Here is a 21,750-nt window from a genome sequence, read left to right as displayed (position 1 = left end):
GACCTGGGTTCCACTCCTGCTCAGCCACTTGCTCTGAGTCTCAGTGTCTTCATCTGGGAAATGAACACATAGTCAGTGTCTACCTAACAGGGTTGTTGTTAAGACTTGTTCACTCATTCACTCAACAAATGTTTACTGAGCAGCTACTATGTGCCAGGCACTGCCTTAGGCCCTCAGGACCCAGTGGTGAACATGACAGAGACTAGGACCTTGCCCTGATGGATCTTAAATTCTAATGGGCAAGCCAGCCAAGCACATGTCAACAAACAGATGTGCATGCTAATTAGGTCATGGAGTGAAAATAAATGGAGCAGAATCAGGGGATAGAGAGGGAGGGAGACACCCTCTCAGCTGAGACACTCGGAGAAGACTTCCTGAATGATGAGAAGGAGCCAGCCCTGCAAGGAACTGCATGCACAAATACAAAGGTCCTGAGGCACAAACAAGCTTGGCATGTTCAGGGAAGACAAGGGTGGCTGCAGCACAATAAGGTGAAGTGGCTCTGGACACGAAGCAGATATCTGTTGGCCCTTCCTTCCTCTCTTCTCCAGACCTCCTGCCTTAATCCTTCCTGTAATCTAGGAATGAGGGTCAAAGATTCCTAAAACATCCAAGCTAGAAAGACTTGGTGATTTGTGCAAAGACCCCCTTTAGATCCATCCAGATGTCCCTAAATCTTGTGGGTGGCCTCTGGTCTCACCCTGTGCCTACCTTGCAGCTGTATTTAACACCTATAGAAGAAGACAGACAACTCAATAGAAAACTGGGCTAGTGACTTGAGCAGTGATCCAAGCGGCCAGTAAATGCATGAAAAGGTGCTCAACAGCTTCTTACTTGAGGAAAATGGAAATTAAAACCACAGTGGGATACCTGCCAGGAGGGCTGACATTAGAAACTTTGCCAATGCCAAGTGTTTGCACATTTGCATGGAAGTGGAGCTGCGAGACTCTTATACCCTGCAGTGGGAGTATAACTGTGGCTTTCCTGAGGAGTCCCTGAGATATGAGGAGCAACACGTCATGCTCCTGACCGGTATCTCTCGTCTCCCCTAGCCTGTCTCCCTGGTAGCCCTGCTGCTGGATTCCTTTTCCCACTACTTCTCCCCTCTCTCAAGTCTTTCCTCTGTTGCCCTACTCCTCAGCTCTCTTCCAAGCTTGCCAACACCAGCATCCAAAACAGAGGCCAGGCCAAACTCTATCAGCTGAGCCACAACCACCCGTTCCTTCTCACGCCTTTCCAAGAAGGCAGTAGCAGGCAGGCAGTGTTAGGTTATAAGTGGTAGAAACCCAACCCCAACTTGCCCAAGTGCAAAAGAGACTTTCAATGCTCATATTGGCATCAGGAAGGGCTACATCCAGGGGCTCAAGGGACAACATCAGAGCTTGGTCTTCCTATCATTCACTTCTCTCTTTCTCTGGGCTGTTGGCTTTGCTTCCGGCAGGCTCTCCAGACTTATATCATTCTACCTTCCAGTGGACAAAGAACATGCAGATGGCTCCAGCAAAAGTCCTGGGGCTGTCTCCCATTGGACAGTGTGGGGTCACGTGCTTGTCCCTCAGCCAGTCACTGTGGCCTGGAGAAAGGACTGCTATGATTGGATAAACCTGGCTTATGCCCATCTTGGAAGCAGTGTCAGCCCTGTGAACCACATGGACAGGGTTGGGGGAGGGAGACCCCCTCTGCAGTCAGTCTCTCCTGCTGCTCTCACCCAACTCATCCATAAGCCAGGAAATCACATGGACAGGGGGTAAGGGAGGGGGTCTCCCCAGAGCAAAATCAGGGTGCTGTTACCAAAAGGAGGTCTGTATGCTGGATGGGCAGAAACAGCTGATGTCCACTGTGGGAGCCTCAGTTCATTTGGATGAGGAGGGTGGGGCTCCAAGAGTGTATTAGTCAGAGTTCTCCACAGAAAGAGAACCAATAGATCCATCCACCCATCCGAACATCTATCTATCCACCCATCCACCCATCCGCCCATCCATCTATCTATCATCTATCCATCCATCCATCTATCATGTCTATCCAGAAAGACAGAGAGGGAGAGGTTGATTTAAAGGAATTGGCTCATGCAATTGTGGAGCTGGTAGTCAGTAATCTGCAGGGCAGCCCAGGCAGGCTCAAGCAGGGTCTCTATGTTGCAGCCTTGAAGACAATTCCTTCCTCTTTAGAGAATCTCAATCTTTGCTCTTAATTTCACTGCTGATTGCATCAGGCCCACCCACATTGTGGAGGGTAAAATGCTTTACTCAAAAGTCTGTTGATTTAAATGTAATCACATCTAAAAAATACCTTCACAGCCACATCCAGACTATGTTTGACCAAACAACTGGGCACTAAAGCCTGGTCAAGTGGGTTTCTGGGTTTTTTGTTTGTTTGTTTTTTTTGTTGTTTTTGAGACAGGGTCTCATTCTGTGGCCCAGGCTGGAGTGCATGAAGTACAGTGGTGCGATCTCAGCTCACTGCAGCCTCAAACTACTGGGCTCAAGTGATCCTCCTGCCTCAGTCTCTCAAGTTGGAAGCTCAGGCATGGGCCACCACACCGGCTAATTTTTTTTATTTTTTGTAGAGACAAGGTCTCACTATGTTGCCCAGGCTGGTCTGGAACTCCTGAGTTCAAATTATCCTCCCACCTCGGCTTCCTAAAGTGCTGGGAATACAAGTGTGCACCATTATGTCCAGCCCAGCCTGGCCAAGTTGATGCATGAATGAACCATTACAGGGAAGCAAAGGTGCTTATCTAACACCATGAGGCAATTTAAAGATGTGTGGTCCCCTTCCCACCTGAGGCTGGAGAAACCACTCAGGGAAGGGCAGGAGAGGCCATGGGGCCTTAGCAGAGGGAGAGGGAGGAGAACCTTCTGGGGCCACCAGGACTTGGCACGGTGTGGTCTCCATGGACCACTTGTAAATGAGTGTTGGCTTAGCACCTCCTCTGGGTGCTGGGGTATGGAGGTGACCAGACCCAGCCCCTGCCCCACAGGGACCAACATGAAGTCCTGTGTTGGATACAGTAGTTCTCTGAGTGCCCTGGCATGCGGTGACTTAGCCATCAGCCTCTGTGCTGAAAGGAGAGGCTGCCATACACTGCCACGAAAGCCACAGAGGGAACCTGTTACCCATGTGATGGACAGCCTTACCCCATCACCCCACCCCGTATGGCACCGAGTGCAGCCCAAAGGCCAGTCCAGGAATGGCATGGAAGGATGCGGGGTTCTGGCTGCTTCTGCTGCTGCAGTGCTGTGAGCCCCGGGGAGGCTGCTCCTCTCGGCCCTGGTCTCGTGGTCAATGGACACTGGAGAAATCAACATTTGATAAGGGTTGATGGCACATCTTGTGTTCAGCCCAGAGCCAAGCTGAGAGGAATATTCCAGAAACAGAGGCTTGGGGAGGAAGGCCACTTTTCCCCAGGCAGGTGGCAGAGCGGGTTGTGAAGGCGGGAGACTGAACGCCAGCCTGGGTGGGCCTGACTCCAGGGCTGTGGCGTTCCCATCTTGGTGGGAGACTCTCAGTAGAACTGGCGTGGTTGGGCTGTGGTTGCTGTTTTCAGTACCAGCCATAGAAGTTACCACAATGCCTCCCACCTGTGAAGGGCTTTCCCGCCTGACAAAGTTCCTACATGCCCGTCCTCCCATCCGATCACACACGAGCCCTGGAAAGTTTGCAGGAAGGTTGTCTCAGGGACATTTTTTAAAAATAACTTTGTTGAAGTCTAATGTATATACAATAAAACACACTCATTTTTAGTGTACAGTTTAGTACGTTTTGACAAGTGTATACATTTTTATGTAGCCACCAACCCAATCAAGGTAGAATTAGAACATTCCCACCAGACCTAGGCCACCACTGATCTTCCTGTTGGTATGTATTCAGTTTGTCTTTAAGAGTTTCATATAAACCGAATCACAGCGTGGATATCTTTTGTCTCTGGCCTCTTTGGCTCAGCCTGTTTTGAGACCCACCCATGTAGTTGCATGTGTCAGTGCCTTGTTCTTCCGGGGAGTGGATGTACCTCAGAGCGTTCATCCATCCACTTGTTGGTGGGCATTTGTGTGGGTTCTAGTTTGGGGTGCTGTGGATAAAGCCGCCCTAAACACTGATACACAAGTGTCATGTGAATATGTGTTTCCTTTCTCTTGGCTAAATACCTAGGAGTGGGATTGCTGGGTTGCATGCTAAGTGTGTGTTTAGCTCTTTATAAGAAACTGTTAGGTCCACTTTATTGGAGAGGAAATTGAGGGCCAGAGAGAGAGAGACAGAAAAAAAAAAAAACAGCTGGCCTGGGTCACCATGTGTGAAAATAATGCAGCTCAGACCACAGCTCTTCTACCCCACTGCTGACTCACCTGACAAATAAGGGAGAAAAAACCCATTCCTTCATAAATTCTTTTTTTTTTTTTTTTCCTGAGATGGAGCCTTGCTCTGTTGCCCAGGCTGGAATGCAGTGGCACAATCTCAGCTCACTGCAACCTTTGCCTCCCAGGCTCAAGTGATTCTCCTGTTTCAGCTTCCCGAGTAGCTGGGATTACAGGTGCCTGCCACCATGCCTGGCTAATTTTTGTATTTTTAGTAGAGACGGGATTTCACCATGTTGGCCAGGCTGGTCTTGAGCTCCTGACCTCAAGTGATCCTTCTGCCTCGGCCTCCCAACATGCTAGGATTACAGACGTGGGCCATGGTGCCCAGCCCCTTCATAAATTCTTATTAGCACCCACATATGCACCACTTCCCTTAGTCCTCATGACAACCCTATGAGATAAATCATGATATTATCCCTATTTCCCAGATGAAGAACTGAGGCTCGGAGAGGTGACAAGTCTTGCCCACAGTCACTAGCTGGTGGTGGTGTACCTAAGACTCAGACCCAGGTCCCTGTGCTCTTGGTCTTTCCAGAGCAGCAACTAAAGATGCAGGAAACACAAGACAAGCTCCCCTGCCCCTCGTCGATGACAGTGCTCATCGATCACCACAGTTCTTCCCAAAGGCTCAGCCTCAGAGGCTTTCTTAACATGGAGCTCCACACAGTGGAGATGGCAGGAAGAGAAGGGCAACGAGAGTCTGCCTCTGCTCAATCTGAGTCTAGGTCTGTCCTGCAAAGGAGGACCCCTCACCAGCCTGAAGGCTGAGCCAGGGAGACCTTAAGCTCCCATCCTCTTCACCCCACAGGCCCTGGGCGAGGATGAGGCCACTGTTCTGTTGCAAGTGAAACCAGAGCTGAGAGGGTTTGCACCATCCTTAGCCAGCCCATTGAGGTGGGGACCATGATGACATCAGGGCAGAGGGACACTATTTAAGCATCCACTGTGTGCCAGTGCCCTGCTAGATACTTCACAAGTGGGACCCCCAGCCTCACATGCACCTAGGGTGCATGTGAGCAACTTGGCTTAGGCCAAGGGATGAGTTGGTTTTACTTGGGCCTGGGGTGTTGTCCGTTGGTCAGTATCTTCCCAGAGGCCATGTCTGCTGGGACACCATCTGGGTGACCTTTTATCTTATTTTGATAAAGCTGTCCTGAGCAATTGAATGAGCAACCTTGAGCTAAGTCCAGAAGGAAAGGACCTTCCAGGTTAAGGCAACTTCCTGGAAGTGGGAATGTCCAGCTTTTGATTGGAGAGGAAGCAGGGCAATGGGGCACACTAGGATGGACACTGTCATTTGACTCCACTGAGTGGCCAGGAGCCAAACCATCACTGCATGTGTCTCTCTCTGCTTTGTCTCTGTGTCTTCCTGTCTCTGCCTCTCTATCAGCCTCTGTCTCTTTCTGGATCTCTTTCTCTTGGTTGTCTGTCTTCTTTTCTTTTTCTGACTCACAAACATTTTTCTATTTCTCATTGGTTTCCTAAGAAAGAAACATGCACCATTTGTCTCTTATCCAATTCAACATGAACATCACTAGTAGAAATAACACAAAATAAAACTGGCATCAACTAAAACTGTGCACAGTAAAAATAGTTATTGATCTAAAAATTGACAGATGAATCCAATCTCCATGCCAACATTAAATTCTGCAAAAATTTGAAGGGAGAGAATTGGAGCCGAAGGAAATAATGTGCAAAAAAGGAACTCCACAGTGGTAGAAGTTGTCTACAACTGGTGTAGGAGCTACGAGCAAAGAAATGTGTTGATGAATCAAATCCTCATTACAAACTTTAATTAGGAAAGACTTCATGAAACCTATCTCAACAAAGCAAGACCGAAAGTGGAAAAGCTTGAGAGTGGCCTAACTGTGCTTTTTAGAGGATGAATCAATGGTTCAAGTGGTTGATGGGGTTTGTGCAGGACAGGGCTTCCTTACAGTCATCAAAGTCGGTAAAATTCACACATTGGTATTTGAGATGTCCTTGCTGTCTAGCAGTGGGGTCAAAATGGAACCTACGGCCTGAAGAGAAGATAGTGCCCGCGAGGTGCTCAGCAAATGTTGCACCAGTGAGGCCATGTTTGTTGACTGGCCGGTGTTGCCCGACGGTCAGGCTGTACGTGGCAGGAGAGCACCTGTAAAATGCGTATCTGATATCATTACTTGCTCTCTATGGTCAGTGGGTCCCCACTGCTGTGAGGATCAAGTTCAAAGTCTTCCCATGGCCCTCCGGCCCAGCGTGGCCCAGCACCAGGCCTCTCTCACCCTTGCCTCTCCCCGCCCTCCTTGCTCCCTGGCCTTTCAATTCTTGGGGAAAAACAAGCCGAATGCGAGGCCGTGTAATGAAGTGGGTTACAATCCAGCCTCAGCTGCTGATGAGCTGTGTGACCTTGTGCAGGTTACTTAACCTCTCTGCGGCCCAGTTCTCCATCTGTAGAATGGGACTCACAGCACCCGCATCGCAGTGCCGTCCTGAGGATGGACAGAGTGAATGCAGGAAAGCTTTGAGAGCCACGCCCATTGCATGGAAGGCTCAGCCTGTGCTCACTGTCAGCCCACCCCATGTCCTGCCCGGGCTCTTCTATCTGCCTGGGGTTCCTGGTGTGGCTAATTCCCACGGATCTCCAGACCTTGCCCCCAGCCTCCTGGAGCTGCTGCCTGCTACACCCTCTCACCATGCCCCCGATCCACTCACTGCCTTTTATAACACAGCAGTCCTGAGCCCCACAGGGGTGGGTCCTCCCATTTCCAGCACTGGCCATGGCTGCCCGCACTTAGCAGGTGATTAATAAATCATCACCTTAGGTGGTGATGGGGTGGCGTCCAGACTCACCTACCCAAGCCTGTCCTGGCTGATAAGGGGGCACAGCCTCCACGCAGCTGCCATCTTCTGTGACTTCTCACACAGAGGATGGGCCTGAAGCTCCCCTTTTCTCCTGCCTGCCTGCCAGCCCGCCCCTCAAGCTCTGGGGAGACAGGGCGGGCCTCAGCAGATGCCCCAGAAGATGCCAGCTGCCTCCCTGACGACAGCCCCTCAAGTTGCTTCCTCTCCACCCTTTTGTTAAAGGGCCTGACCTTCAGGGTAGGTTCTCTAGGCTGCCAGCCTCGGCTATGGGATTCCAGTGACTAGTGACGAGCTCCCACCCTCCTGTCCAGAGTCCCTCTATAAGCCCAGCATGTGCCTATTAAAGCGAATATCCCACAGGACAATTCTGTAGAAGACTGGCATCAACAGAGGGTGGCCTGTGGGCCGGCTGCTATGCTGGGGGCTTGCTGGGCCCCCACCTCAGTTACCACACACCACTCAAAACCAGCAATGGGTGGAGAGGTGGGATCCACCCGTTTGAGGCTGGCTTCTGGATTCCTCACCCCACGTGTGCTCAGCAGACGTCTTAGACCCCCGTGTGGCCCCAGAACCTTGTGAACTGGAATCACCTGGGGGTGGTGCGGGCATATTCGGAATGCTCATCCCAGGCCTGAGCCCAAACATAAGGAATCAGCATTGCGGGCAGTGGCACAGATGCATCTTTTTTCTCCTCTTTTACTTAAAATTATAAAATATATGTGTGAGTTTAACATAGAGGTGCAGCGTAGAGAGGAATGAAAAGTAAACACGCTTATAACCACTCTGGTTGAGAAACAGAGCATAGAGGTGCAGCGTAGAGAGTAATGGAAAGTAAACACGCTTATAACCACTCTGGTTGGGAAACAGAGCATTGCCATCCCCTTAGAAGATCCCCCCACCCTGCCACGTGGGCTCATCTCCAATCACATCCCCCTCCTGCTCCCCCAGAGGTACCCACCCTCCTGACCTTTTTTGAAAATCATTCCCTGGCTGTTCTTTATGGTGTTATCACCTTATGTGAATCGCTGCACAGGGAAGTTTGTTTTCACCTGTACTTGAATTTCCTATCAATGGAATAATACAGGGTATACTCTTTACTGTCCAGCCCTTTTCATTCAGCATGATGTTTTTGATATTCATCCGTTTTGTTGTATGTTGCGCATTCTTTTTCATTGTTATGTAAACTTCCATTGCGGGAAGCGAGAGTTGGTGGCCAAGATGAGCTTCCATGCAGCCGCAGCACTGATGAAAGGCTGCTCGATTAGGGATGGCACCTTGCGCCGGGCACAGCGTCGAAGCTTCACTCCAGCCAGCTTTCTGGCGGAAAACACGAATTTCCCTGATGAGCTGGACACATCCTTCTTTGCCCAGGAAGGTATCCTCCATGAAGAGCTGTCCACATACCCGGACAAAGTTTTTGAGTCCCCATCAGAGGCAGCACTCAAGGACTGGGAGAAGGCACCGGAGCAGGAGTACCTCACTGGCAGGGCCCTGGACCGCAGTGAGCTTGAGCCCAGCCACCTGATGCTGCCTTTGGAGCGAGGCTGGCGGAAGCAGGAAGACACCGCAGCCTCGCAGCCCAAGGGGCGGCTCCGACAGGAGATGGTGAGCACCGCGGGGCCGCGGCGGAACCAGCGCATCGCTGTGCGGGTGCGCAAACTCTTCGCCCGGGAGAAGCGGCTGCATGGGCTGAGCATGGTGGGACGGCTCAACAACCACACCTACCACAAGCACATCGACAGCTTCGTCAAGCGACAGATCGAGGACATGGACAGCCACAGGCCCTTCTTCACCCACTGGCTCACCTTCGTGCACTTGCTCGTCACCATTCTAGCCGTGTGCATCTATGGCATCGTGCCCGTGGGCTTCTCACAGCATGAAACGGTGGACTCGATGCTGTGGAACCACTGGGTCTACGAGAACGTCAAGTACGTGCAGCAGGAGAACTTCTGGATCGGGCCCAGCTCGGAGGCCCTCATCCACCTGGGTGCCAAGTTTTCGCCTTGCATATGCCAGGATCCGCAGGTGCACAGCTTCATTCGCGCAGGGCGCGAGCACGAGAAGCACTCGGCCTGCTGCATGCACAACGACAGGTCGGGCTGCCTGCAGACCTCGGAGGAGGAGTGCTCGCCCATGCTGGCAATGTGGGTGAAGTGACCCATCCATTCCAGCGCCCCAGAGCTTGCCGGCCACAAGAGACAGTTTGGCTCTGTCTGTCACCAGGATCCCAGGGTATATGATGAGCCCTCCTGGGAAGACCCCCGTGAGTGGCCAGAAGACATTACCAAGTGGCCGATCTGCACCAGAAACAACCCTGGGAACCACACCAACCTTCCCCACATGGACTGTGTCATCACAGGACGGCCCTGCTGCATTGGCACCAACGGCGAGTGTGAGATCACCTCCCGGGAGTACTGTGACTTCATGAGGGGCTATTTCCATGAGGAGGCCACGCTCTGCTCTCAGGTGCACTGCATGGATGATGTGTGTGGGCTCCTGCCTTTCCTCAACCCTGAGGTGCCTGACCAGTTCTACCGCCTGTGGCTGTCCCTCTTCCTGCACACCAGGATCCTGCACTACCTGGTGTCCATCTGCTTCCAGATGACCGTCCCGCGGGACCTGGAGAAGCTGGCAGGGTGGCACCACATAGCCATCATCTACCTGCTGAGTGGTGTCACTGGCAACCTGGCCAGTGCCATCTTCCTGCTGTACCGAGCAGAGGTGGTTCCAGCTGGCTCCCAGTTTGGCATCCTGGCCTGCCTCTTCATGGAGCTCTTCCAGAGCTGGCAGATCCTGGAGCGGCCCTGGCATGCCTTCTTCAAGCTGCTGGCTGTGGTGCTCTTCCTCTGCACCTTTGGGCTGCTGCCCTGGATCGACAACTTTGCCCACATTTCGGGGTTCATCAGTGGCCTCTTTCTCTCCTTCGCCTTCTAGCGCTACATCAGCTTCAGCAAGTTCCATCTGTACTGGAAATGCTGCCTGATCATCATCTTTCAGGTGGTCTTCCTGGGCCTCCTGGCTGGCCTGGTGGTCCTCTTCTACTTCTATCCTGTCTGCCGTGAGTGGTGTGAGTTCCTCACCTGCATCCCCTTCACTGATAATTTCTGCGAGAAGTACGAACTGGATGCTCAGCTCCACCGAGCTGGCTGCGGGCTCCAGGGACCATGCGCTCCAGCAGGCCAGAGCCAGACACGACAACCCTGAGCCTCACAGGCGTATAGGAGTCACCTGCTCCATGTGGGAACTGGCCTGTTTTCTGAAGACAGAACTCTTGTGCCTTGTTCACTTCTGTTGAACCCCTTGTACTGCTGGGCATTTATTATACTACTTCCTGTGATAATCTTCTAACTTGTGTCTCGACGACCACCTCATGTGGCCAGTAAATGGACTGGGAGCGTTTTAGAAAAAAAAAAAAAAAGTTCCGTTGCGTGAATATGCCGCCATTTTTATTGATCTCTTCTACCATGGTTGGACTTTCAGTTTGTTTCAATTTTTGACTTTTATGGAAAACGCTGCTGTGAATACTCAGGTGCCTAAACATGCCTCCGGTACTGAAATGCATACATTTCTGTTGAGTATATACCCTCAAGTGGAATCACCAGCCCACAGGATATGCATATTTTTAACAGCTTTATTGAGATATATTTTAGAATATACGTATCTTGAAATTTTAATGGATACTATCAAACAGCTTTCCAAAGTCGCTGTACCACTTTACATCACCACCAGCAGTGTCTGAGAGTTCCAGTTGCTCCGCATCCTCAGCAATGCTTGGTACTGTCAGACTCCTTACTTTTGTTTTGCCATGAACTTATATTTCTATCAAGCTTCCCAGGGGATTCTCAACTCTTGCTGTGTATCAACACCACCTGGTGAGCTTTAAAAATACAGATCCTGGGACCCTGCCCAGGTTATTCTGAGTCAGAGTCCCCTGAATGAGGGTTGGGGCACAGATGTGTGCAGATTGAACAAGCTGTACTCCCTCATGTTCCCTACAGTGAGCCTGTGTTCCTCCAGCTCCCCTGCCAGGTGACGGTTCAGCTTCTTCTTTATCCCTGGTTCTCGATGACCACTTTACTTAACCTCAGGCTGTCATTCTTCAGGCCTGAGGCCCTTCTCTGTCGGGAGTATTGGTTTCTGTCCAACTGCTGAGATCTTGTCTGTGCCCCGGTGTCTTGGGAGGTGCGGTGTGGGTAGGGATCTGAGGTGGGGGGCTGGGAAGCATTGGAGGGCAGCTTCATCCAGTGCAGACAGTGGCTCTGAGGGTCCCGTGGTTTCTACTGCAACCTTCATAGACTGTGCCTCAGTGACAGCCGTGCCTGGAGGGAGGGGAGATCTGACGGGCGCTACTTGAGACTAATGGGTGACACCAGGGTTGCAAACACAGATGCCTACGAGGCCAGGCAATGTGAGTGAGGAAGGTGGGCCTGGAATAAAGCACACACATGGCCAGGCACACACAGACACATACCTGCACGTACAGACACTCTCCTAGACACATTCTCTCACACACACAGAAAAGCAGAACATCCAAACCAGCCGTTCTCAACAGGGGGTGATTTTTTTTCCCCAGGGGACATTTGGCAACCTCTGGAGACATTTTGGGTTGTCACAAGTGGGGAGAGGGTATATGCCACTGGTATCCAGTGGTAGGGGACAGGGATGCTGCCAACACCCTGCAGTGCACAGGACAGCTCCCTGCCACCACAAAGAATTGTCTGGTCCAAAATGTCAATACTGCCTGAGGTTGAGAAACCCTGACCTAAAAAAAGTTACATCTGTTTCAGCTCACATAAAAGTTTCCTTCATTTCAAAAGCAGAACTTTTACCTTACAGCTTTATTTTAGGTTGAATTGCACATCAGGTCGAGCGCCAGCTTCTCACCACTGGGTAGCTCCGGTAAAAGCAGTGCCTCTTGGGCTATCTGGGGAAGGCCAGTATTTTCTTTTTACTTTCAATCCACTGGAGACTGATACATTTGAGAAAAATACACTAACAATGAGTTATTGAAAAATGAAATTAAAAAACAAAGACATGAAAAATAGAAGCCACTGATCAGGCACTTAGATATTGTGGCAATGTGTGAAATTGCTGTAATAGTTTTTAACCATTGGTTCTCAAATGTTTGTTTCCAAACGTAACAATCACTGTCCAGCAACAAATAGTTCAAAGACAGGACGGGACCTGCAGCCGCACTTTGCATAGCTCTGCTTTTAATCTGACTGAGCCTCAGCACCCCTGGTCCTGGCCCCAGCTGGCCCAGACACCCTCCACTGTGCACAGGGCAGCTCCCCTCCCGGCCCCGTGGCTCTGACTTCCTGCTGCTGCTTCAGTGTAAGGGTCATGACGCCATCCCAGGTGGGCTGTCTCTGTCGGCAAGATGCTGATCTGGGGTCAGGCTGGGACACACATGCTCTGAAGACCAAAGAGGAATAGCTCTGTGATGCTGGCAGGAAGGAGATGACAAAGGGGATTTCATCACACACACAAGTGAATGTTAGACACCCCTGTTCTCAAAAGTCCTTCCTCCTCTGGGGCATGTTTCCCCCATCCTTTCTCTCACCTTCACCCCATTGCTACAAACCCCTCTTCCTTTGCTTGGGCTCTGGGGCCAGACAGCCTGGGTTCAAATCCCAGCTCTGCCACTAGCCAAGTAGGTGACCTTGAGCAAGCCATGTCGCCTCTCCGAGCCTCAGTTTCCTCCACTGTAAAATTGGGATAATTATAGTCCTTGTGCAAAGGTTTTTGTGAGAGTTAAATGAGTTCATATACATAAAGTGCTTAGAACAGGGCCTGGCTCGACTTCTGCCTCTGCCACAAACTAGCTGTGGGACCACGGCAGGTCACTTCCCCTTGGCAAGTGGTGGTCCTTGAAGTTAAAAATGCATCCTCACAGGGTGCTTGTGAGGCTCTGGAGGAAAACGCATATAGAGGGTGTAGCACAGAGGCTGAGGCTGGAAGGAGCTGCACCAGTTGCAGCAAGAGGGGGGTGGTGGAGGAAGCGGCGCTGGCATGTGTGTGGCTGGTGTTAAAATACTGCAGCACCCCCACACTGGCTGGGAAACAACTGGTTCCCCAAGGTCTCCTCACCCAATGTCTCCAGGTCTCTCCCCCAGGACCCCTGGATCTCCCACGATCCGGCAACCAGAACTTTAATGTGTGGCCCAGCAGGGCCCTGGCAATCCTGATTGGCCAAGCCCATTGCCCTGACTGTATCCCCTAGGCCTCCCTGGGACTCCCCCAAGGCAGCGGACTAGGCACCAGGCCCTAAGGATCCAGTGGCTTAGAAAATGTGCCCTGTCTCCTGGCCTCAGTTTCCCCAACTGTAAAATGGGTGGGGTGTAGTTTGGACCAGAAGCTTTCTCTGACACAGCCCGATTCTAAGGATCCAGGCTTCTGCAACCACGTTAATCATTTTCTTCCCCAGAAGTCGTAATTCCAGGCTAGCAGACACAACTCAGTCTTGGCTGTCACTTCTGAATCAGGGACAGGAAGGAGGCCCCGAGTCCACTGCAGAAGATGGAAAGTGGGTGGGAGGCAAAGCCCCATAAGGCGGGGGCGTCTGGGCAGAGTGGGGAAGGCTGGCACTGCAGCCCCTCCCCGTAATCCTGATGGCCCAGCTTCTGCCTGTCAGCTGGATTGATTACTCTGCTAGCTGCCCGGCCAGCATTTTCCCCAGCATTTTCCCTGCATTACCTCCACAACAGCCCCAGTGAGCAGGTCAGGAAGCCGAGACATGGAGAGGGTAAGTGATGCTCTGGAGGCCACACAGCTGGTGAAGGGCAGAGCTGAGGTTGGAGCCTCGGTTGTCTGACTGCACGGCCTGCCCATGGGGGTTGTTTGCTGAGTGCTCATGGTGTGCTGACCTCACACTCCACATCCAGGTCCAGAAAGCTGGAATACATCCCTAGCTACTCCTCCCTCGCTCTCACCTGTCCCAACCTATGCAGGGGCCCCATCCCATCTCTCTCTCCCTGCCACACAGGTATACTTCTGGACCCCTTCCCAGTTTTGCTCTGTAGCTGATCCTGGCACTAGTGTTGGGGGTGGGGATGGTCCACTTCCAATCTCAGACCCCAGACCTGTGCCACGTGAGTCAGGTATGAGTCCCAAGGAGACGTTCATGACAGAATGAGAGAGCACAGGCCTCGGAACCAGATGGCCTGGGTTTTAATCCCAGCTCTGACACTCCCTTGCTGTGTGACACTGGGCAGGTGACTTAACCTCTCTGAGCCTCAGGTTCCTCCTCTGTAAAGTGAACATACTTCTCCTGGCCTCACAGGGCTGTGTGTGTCTGTGAGTCACTACTTTTCTTTAAAACATGTCCACGACTGGCTGCCTCTTACGGACCTGGTCCGCATCCCGGTGTCTATTAGTTGCATGGTTGCAGTGGCCTCTTCACTGGTCTTCCCACCTCCACCCTCACTCCCTCCTCAGTCTGTCCCTCCCCTGCAGCCACAGGGATACTGTTAAAACCTAGGTCAGATCACTCCCTCCTCTCTTCAACACCCTCCCATGGCTCCCACCTCCCTCTGAGGAAGACCAAAGTCCTCACTGCAGCCAACCTGGCCCTTGGTGGTCTGCCCCTGGGACCCCACTGACATCCTTTCTGCTACTCCCTCCATCACTCAGCTCCAGCCCTGGCCTCCTTGCTGGGCCTCAAACCAGGGCCTTTGCATGGGCTGTGTTCTTTGCCTGGCTCAGCAATCTGCATGGTTGGGCATGGTTGGGTCCCCTATTCCCTTCATTTGTGTGAAGACTTGATCACAGAGACCTCCCCCTACCTCATAACCATCTCACACCACTTCATTTGTCTTCAAAGCACTTATTTCAACCTGTGTTGTGTTACATATTTATCATGTCTTTGTTTGTCTCTCTGTGTAGAACGTAAGTGCTGGAAGCCTTATTCACTGCTGGAGCATAAGAGCTGCCCAGCACATGAGCAAGTGAATGAATGATGGGCACTATTGAATGCTTTGGGCCTGGGAATAAATGCTACTGGATTATACCGCTGTATCATCATTACAGGTTCTCTCAATGCTCCCACTGCCAGGGCCTCATGAAAATCCTTGTTTGAGGACTAGAAGAGTCCCCAGTGTGTGTTGTGACCTTGTTATCACCCCTGGTTTTCCTTGTCCCTGGAGTGGCGGCATCATCCTGAACCTCGTGCTGTCTCTCCTGACTCCTGGGATGCCATGTTTCCTGGGATGCCATGTCTCCTGGGATGCCATGACTCCTGGGATGCCATGTGACACTACAGCCCAGAGGCACGCAGGGTCCCCAGGGAGGGCATGAGGGATGGTTGGCCTCACCGAGCGGGATCCCATGCTGCAGAGGCAGGGGGCTTAGAATGACTTGTAGCCAAGATTCATCTTAGGGGCCTGCTCTCTTCTTCCTTGTAGGTATTTTTTCCAGTGCTCAGAAACAGATTGGAAGGGTGTTTGGAACCAAGAGTCCTGGGTTTGAGTCCTAGCCTTGCCCTCACTGCTGAGTGAGTTGCATAAGAATCTGCCCCAAACTGAAAGGGAAATCGAGGGGAATCATTGAATGCTCCAGCTGGCCTCAAGCAGCAGGACTGAGGGCAAAGGGCAAAAAGATGCCTCAAGGCTGGGCAGTTGACATTCATTCATTCATTCATTCATTCATTCAAGTGATCCTTTGGGAGCCAGAGAAGATTGTAGAGAGGGAGAGAAGTGATGTGATCATTTCACAGATTATTGGAAGTGAGGTTGACCCTACCTTTGATTATTGGACCCCACCTCCAATAATCAGAAAGGACCTCAGAGAGGGCCAACTTCTTAATTTTACAGTGGGGAAACTGAGGCCCAGAGTCGGCAGAGAATCATCCCAGGTCACACAGTGGCCATGTGACTGCATCTCTCACTGGAAGCCATGGAAAGGGGAGTTTTCCAGGGTTAAGGGCAAGATTGGAGCTCTTTGGAGCTAAGGGCAAGATTGGAGGGGTCAGGGGCTGTGAAAAGGAGCTTTTAGGGGGTCACGGCTTGCTTGGTGAGCAACACGGATGGCTTACACTGTCCCTTTGAACACTGAATGGTCTGAGGTCCAGTGATGTTGATCGCCTTGCTCCGTCCCCACCCTGACTCTGATAACCTGTGGTTTGGCTCCACTCGCTGCTGTGGCTTCTGTCTGTAGTTCTGGCATTCTCTGCTGCGGTTCTAATGGCCTGTGGCCAGACCACAGTGTGGTGGGTATGGATCCATGAGCGTAATGCCCTGCAGTTCTTGAGCCACCATCTGGGGCTTCCTGAAGCTAACATTCTGTGGCTCCAGGGTTTCAATTTTGTGTGCCCTTGTGGGCTGTCGCCCAGTCCTGTGGTGTGTGACTCTGTGTCCCCATCCCTGGGAGCTCTGTGGCCCTGTGGGCTATCACCCAGTCCCCTGTGGTCATGTGGCTCTGTGATCTTGTCTAACAGCCCTGTGGCTCTTGTGGTCTGTCACCTAGTTTCCTGCTGGACTCCGATTCCCACACTACGGTGGCTCGTTTGAATGGCCAGAGTCACAGGACTTTGTCCAGATCATTGACCCTGCTGACCTGGAGAAAGATCACACAGATATTGGCCATGCTGCAGCAGGGCTGGGCTGTCTGAGAGCCTCAGGGCACCTCTGGGATGCGCTTCTCCCTTTCTTCATCTGAGGCTAGAAGCTTCTGTGCCGTGACCCGCAGGAAGCAGCACCCAGAGATGGCCCTGCCACTAGCAAGCTATGAGTGAGCTGTGTCACCTCGGGCACCCTCCTTTCTCTGTGCTTGAGCTTGGCAGTTGTGGGGGTGAGACACATGGCAGGATGGGGGCTGTGCTGGTGACGAGGTGGCCGGGACAAGCTCCAGCGTCCCTCTGTGTGGGCTTCTAGTTTTCTATGGGCCAGGTGGGAGGTACAGACCTGCAGACTGGCTGCAGGAAGGGCGATGCTGGGACGTAGCTCCCTGCAAGGGTCTGTCACACCCACTTTCCCTTTCCCAAGGCAGTGCTGTGCTGCTGGCCACTTACACTGAGGATGCCAAGGCCCGGAGTGGGTAAATTTTACACAGCCCCTTCTCATCCTGTGGCACAACCCTGCTCTCCCATCTCTCCGGGCCTTCAGGACTTGGGGTGTGGGATTTGTTGGGGAGGTAGGGAGAGAGGAGGCACTGTCCTGCCCAGCTGTGCGGGTCGGTTCTTGTTGCCATGTGGAGGCTGGAGGCCTTTTCCTGTGTTTGTGAGGGCCTGAGAAGCCCTATTAGCGTGGGGGTCCAGCTCCACTCCAGCCACCGGCCCAACAGGCACATCTGCTAAGTGGGAACAGCAGCCCCGTCTGGGAGCCCAGCACTTGAGTTCAAGCCCTGACTCTGCTTTCAATGGACTCAGTGACCTTGAGCTTGTTTTTTCCCTTCTCAATTAACCCACCTGCCAGAGGGGACAAGAACCTCTCATGTAACACTGTCTCCCCAAGGGTAGACCCAGCCTTTGCCCCTTTCCCTTAATTCTTGCCTCGTTTCCCAGATGAGGGTCTCACTGGCTGGTGCCCAGGGAAGAGCGGGAGCCTGATCCCATCTCCCACTTCTGACCTGGAAAAGCCCTCTCAACCTCCAGAAATGCTGGGCAGACCCCCTGGCACAGAGACCCAGGGCCACTGGAGCTCGGGTGCCCGGCTGTGGGCTGTGCCGTGCCCCTTGTGCTCGGTGTGCCGTGTTTGCTGTATTGAATCACACCACCCACACGCTCGCACGGAGCTGAGCAAGAGGCGCGTCTGTGTTTAGAATAGCAGGGTGGGTCCCAGGGTGGGCCTGGCCAGCACCTGATTCAGATTCCCACTCGGCTTCAAGCTGCATGACCTTGGCCTCCTGCCTGATCTCCCCATTCATGAGCATAATCAGGCCCCACGTGGTGGGGTGCTGAAGAAGGTTAATGGGCATCCAGGGCTGGAACAGCGTCTGCCTTTGTCACAGAGTGACCATTAATGTGATTCATTTTTCTCCCCTTTCCCCATTTTTCAGATGAGGAAACTGAAGCTCAGCAAGAGAAATGCCTGGTACATAATTTTAAGTCAGGTCCCACGCACGGAGCCCTTGCAGGCCCCAGACTTGTGTCATTTTCATGAAATGTCACACCACCGGGTGCCTGTGTGATGCTATACTTACTGACTTTAGGGAGGCCTAAGCAGCATGGGATTTGAATCCAGCACTGTTTGTCTCTGAACCCCCTCGGCAGGCCGTCCCCTCCCTGAGACATGACAGGTGTGGGGAGGGAGCCTGGGGTCAGAGTGGAGGAGGTGGCCGGCACTGCCGTGGCCTGGCTTGAGGAGGAGCCCCGGTGGAGCTGCTGCCCCGTGGCACACGAGGACCGTAGTGGCATTTCCGACACCTCCACCCACGCGGCCCACGATTTAATCTGCGTACTTGTGAATGGTGCCTGCCTAGGCTTTTGCTCCTAATTATTGCTCTTTAAAGGCAGTGCCAGGAATATTAACAGGCATGCCACCTGTTTCTTGGCAGGTGGCCCTGTGGGTGCACCTGTCAGCCAGCCGCCCTAGCCCATACTGAAAACGCTTGGTGGCATTTTCTTTCTTGGCTCGGGATTGTCTGGGAGCCATCAGATGGATGAGCTGCTTCCCCTGGCAGGGTTTTAGCCTCCCTTGGGGCTGCTTCCTCTGCTTCCTGAGCCTCAGAGCAGGTCTGGTGAGGGTGGAGGGCAGGAGATGGGTAAGGGTGGAGGGGTTTATTGGAAATCCTTCCTCTGCCACTCGGTCGCCATGTGAAGCAGAAACAGCCGCTTTCTTTCTCCGAATGGCAGTGTTCCCGTCTTCATTATAGGGCAGCAAGGTGACAGTGACTCTCCACCCCAGTGTTCAGTAGAATCACTGGGGAAGCTTAAAAAGTGGCCACTGCCTGGATGCCACCCCCTAAGTTTCTGATTCAGCACTAGTTCTTTTAAGCTCCCCTGTAATTCTAGCAGCCAGGTGACATCACCTTATGATAAGGTGAGGCTTGATGACTGTGGAGCCCCGAGTTCTGTGCCCTTCCCCTACACCCCTCCTCCCTGCCTTCTCCCTCCAGCAGCCAGAGGGATGGTGTTAAAGCCCCAGGCAAAGCTCCCACATCCTCAGAGGAAAAGCCAGATCCTCAGGAGACCCTGCATTGCTTGCCCTTCCTTGGACCCTCCAGGCCCACGCTGCTCCTCCTCCCTCAGGAGCACACTCTTCCCCCAGCCCCCGCCCACCAAGGCACCCTCCCTCTTTTAACCCTTTCTCTAAATGTCACCTTTTTAGTGAGGCCTTTTATGACTCCCTTTTAATTTTTATTTTAAATTTTAAATTTTCATTTACTTCCAAATAGCACATATAACACAGAAATACCCTTGAGGCATTTTAAGGGCAAACCACAGAAGTTTTTTTTTTGTTTCATCTGTATCTCCACAGATAAAGACTTTTTCTCAACTCTCATTACAACAGCAGCAACCCAACAGAATTAACCATAATTTCTTCATATCATCTTGTACCCAGTCTTCGTGCAATTTTCCCTGGTTGTCTCCAAAATGTCTTTTCATGATCGGTTTATTCAAATCAGGATTCAAGTAAGGTCCCTTGCCACATTTGGTTGATCAGTCTCTTGTGTCTCTTTTAATCTGTAACAGTCCCTTTTCCCTCTTTTTTCCCCCACTCTCATTATTTGTTGGAGAACCCAGGCCATTTTTCCTGTGGAATGTTCTCGTGGTATCATTTAATTCATTCTTCTGCCCCATTGTACTTTCTCCCAACTGATATTTGGGGCTAAAGCTGGATTTGATTCAGGTCCAATTTTGCAGGAAAGAATCCATCTCAGGGAATGCTGTGGGCTTCCTTCCACGTCCCATCTGGCGCCCGTAATGCCACATAGTTCCACTCTGGGTGATGCTGAGACCTGTCCGGGAGTCCGAGGACCGTCTGCCTCATCCCTCAGTCACAGAGTCAGTGCTGGATCCTTTATTTCACTAGGATTGCAAAAAGGTGGTTTTCCAATTCTGTCATTTCTTCAGCACTTATCTGCTGTGGTTCTTCTCTGAAGGATGCCTTTCCCTTATTAGGGCCTCCTAAAACACTGCGTATACAGGAAACACAGGAAACGTGCTTCATTCTTTACCTTCATGTATCTGTTCACAGAAAAATGATGTGGTATCTTAACCACCCCCAAAGGAACCAGCCAGATTTTATTTTTTTCTTTTCAGAATCGATAGGAACACATGGATCACTACAGTTTTGTAGTCATGATTCTTTTCTGATGTTCAAGTTGTCCCAAATTTGGCCGGTGGGAGACCCCTCCAGCTGGCTTCTGTGTCCTCACAACTTTCCCCACTCAGACCCTGAGCACTTCCTTACTTTCTGAGACTACAAGAAAGGCTCATATTGCATTTTCCCTGCCTCAGCCCTGCAATCATCCATTGCCTTCAGGAGTCCTGGGGGTCCTTTTGCTGGGCAAAGGAATTTAGAGTCCAGAGTCTGGGTTCTGGGGGGACCAGCCCCTTTGTAATTGGCAACATCAACTTCTGTACTCCAGTACTCCTCACTTGCTCTGTTTATTTTTTTGCAGCTTTCACCTCGCAACATGTTGCATCCTTTACTTATCTGTTACATCTGTCATTTACCCTGTCTTCCTCGCTAGAATATTAGCACCTCGAAGCCTTGGTGGCTGTACCTCCACGCTTGGCACACAGACAGTGCTGAATAAAGATCTGCTGGATGAGCAAATGGATGGAGAGACGGATGGATGACCTGCATCTGCCTGCATCCTCTCCCTCCCCCAGCCTGGATAAGCGGTCAAGAGGGTCTGCCCCCAGCCTCCTCTCTTCCACCCACAGAGCCAGCCTTGGCGGCCTTGGCCTTATTTAGATCAGTAGAGCTGGGCAGCAGAAATGTCACCACTTGGCCGGTGGGGAAGAAAAGGCTGAGAAGATTAAAGGCATCTCTGATGAGATGCTAATTTGTTTCGGGAAGCAGGTGGGGATGGCAGCAACCTGGGGCCTCTGGAGCTTTGTGAAGCTGAGGCAGGAATGGAAAAAGCAGCATTGGTGGAGGCTGGCCTGGATCCCTCTGTGATCTTTTCCCTTCTTTAACCTATCTCCTGGGCTCTGTGCAGCCTCAGTTTTGAGGAGAGCCAGATAGTCCTGTGTTTGAATCCTGGCTTGGCCACCTTAGTGGCTGTGTGACCTTTGACAACAGGGGGAACCTCTCTGGGCCTTGGGACCGAGAAAGTGAGAATGCTATAGGGAGGATGAACTTAGGGAAGACCATGGAGTACAGCCCATGGAGGCCAGAGAATAGCAGAGACTTGCTCGAGGCCACACAGTAGTGCACACTGGCTGGGGCCTGAACTCAGACCTCCTGGCTCCCAGCTGGGCTGATCTGCCCTTGCTGTTTTCTTGATGACTCAGCCTGAAGCATCCATGGGTTCATCTCCTTTAAGGGAGCCTCTGTTCCCTCACAATTCCCTGGGGCTGCTGTCTGCAGAAGGATCCTGCAAAAATCTGGGGAGCACAGGGGAGCCTGGCAGGTGTGGCTCAGGTAATGAGCAAGCTTCAGAT

The 21,750-nt window shown here is 52.0% G+C and overlaps 2 protein-coding genes across 2 annotated transcripts in view; both read left to right on the top strand.

Annotated features, from left to right (window-relative positions):
* The window catches only part of GRIP2 (glutamate receptor interacting protein 2), a 111,641-nt gene that overhangs the window by 19,957 nt on the left and 69,934 nt on the right, over positions 1–21,750 (top strand). The window lies entirely within an intron of this gene.
* On the top strand, positions 927–11,185 carry LOC470756 (inactive rhomboid protein 1). The gene is given in 3 exon segments (XM_016940234.4): positions 927–1,032; positions 7,306–7,436; positions 8,319–11,185. Coding segments are annotated over 3 exon segments (2,322 nt in total). The 3' UTR covers positions 10,404–11,185.

This window comes from Pan troglodytes, chromosome 2, assembly GCF_028858775.2.
Source record: "Pan troglodytes isolate AG18354 chromosome 2, NHGRI_mPanTro3-v2.0_pri, whole genome shotgun sequence".
NCBI lineage: Eukaryota > Metazoa > Chordata > Mammalia > Primates > Hominidae > Pan > Pan troglodytes.
The sequence above is the reverse complement of the archived record's forward strand: the minus strand, read 5'-3'. Positions and strand labels throughout refer to the sequence as shown.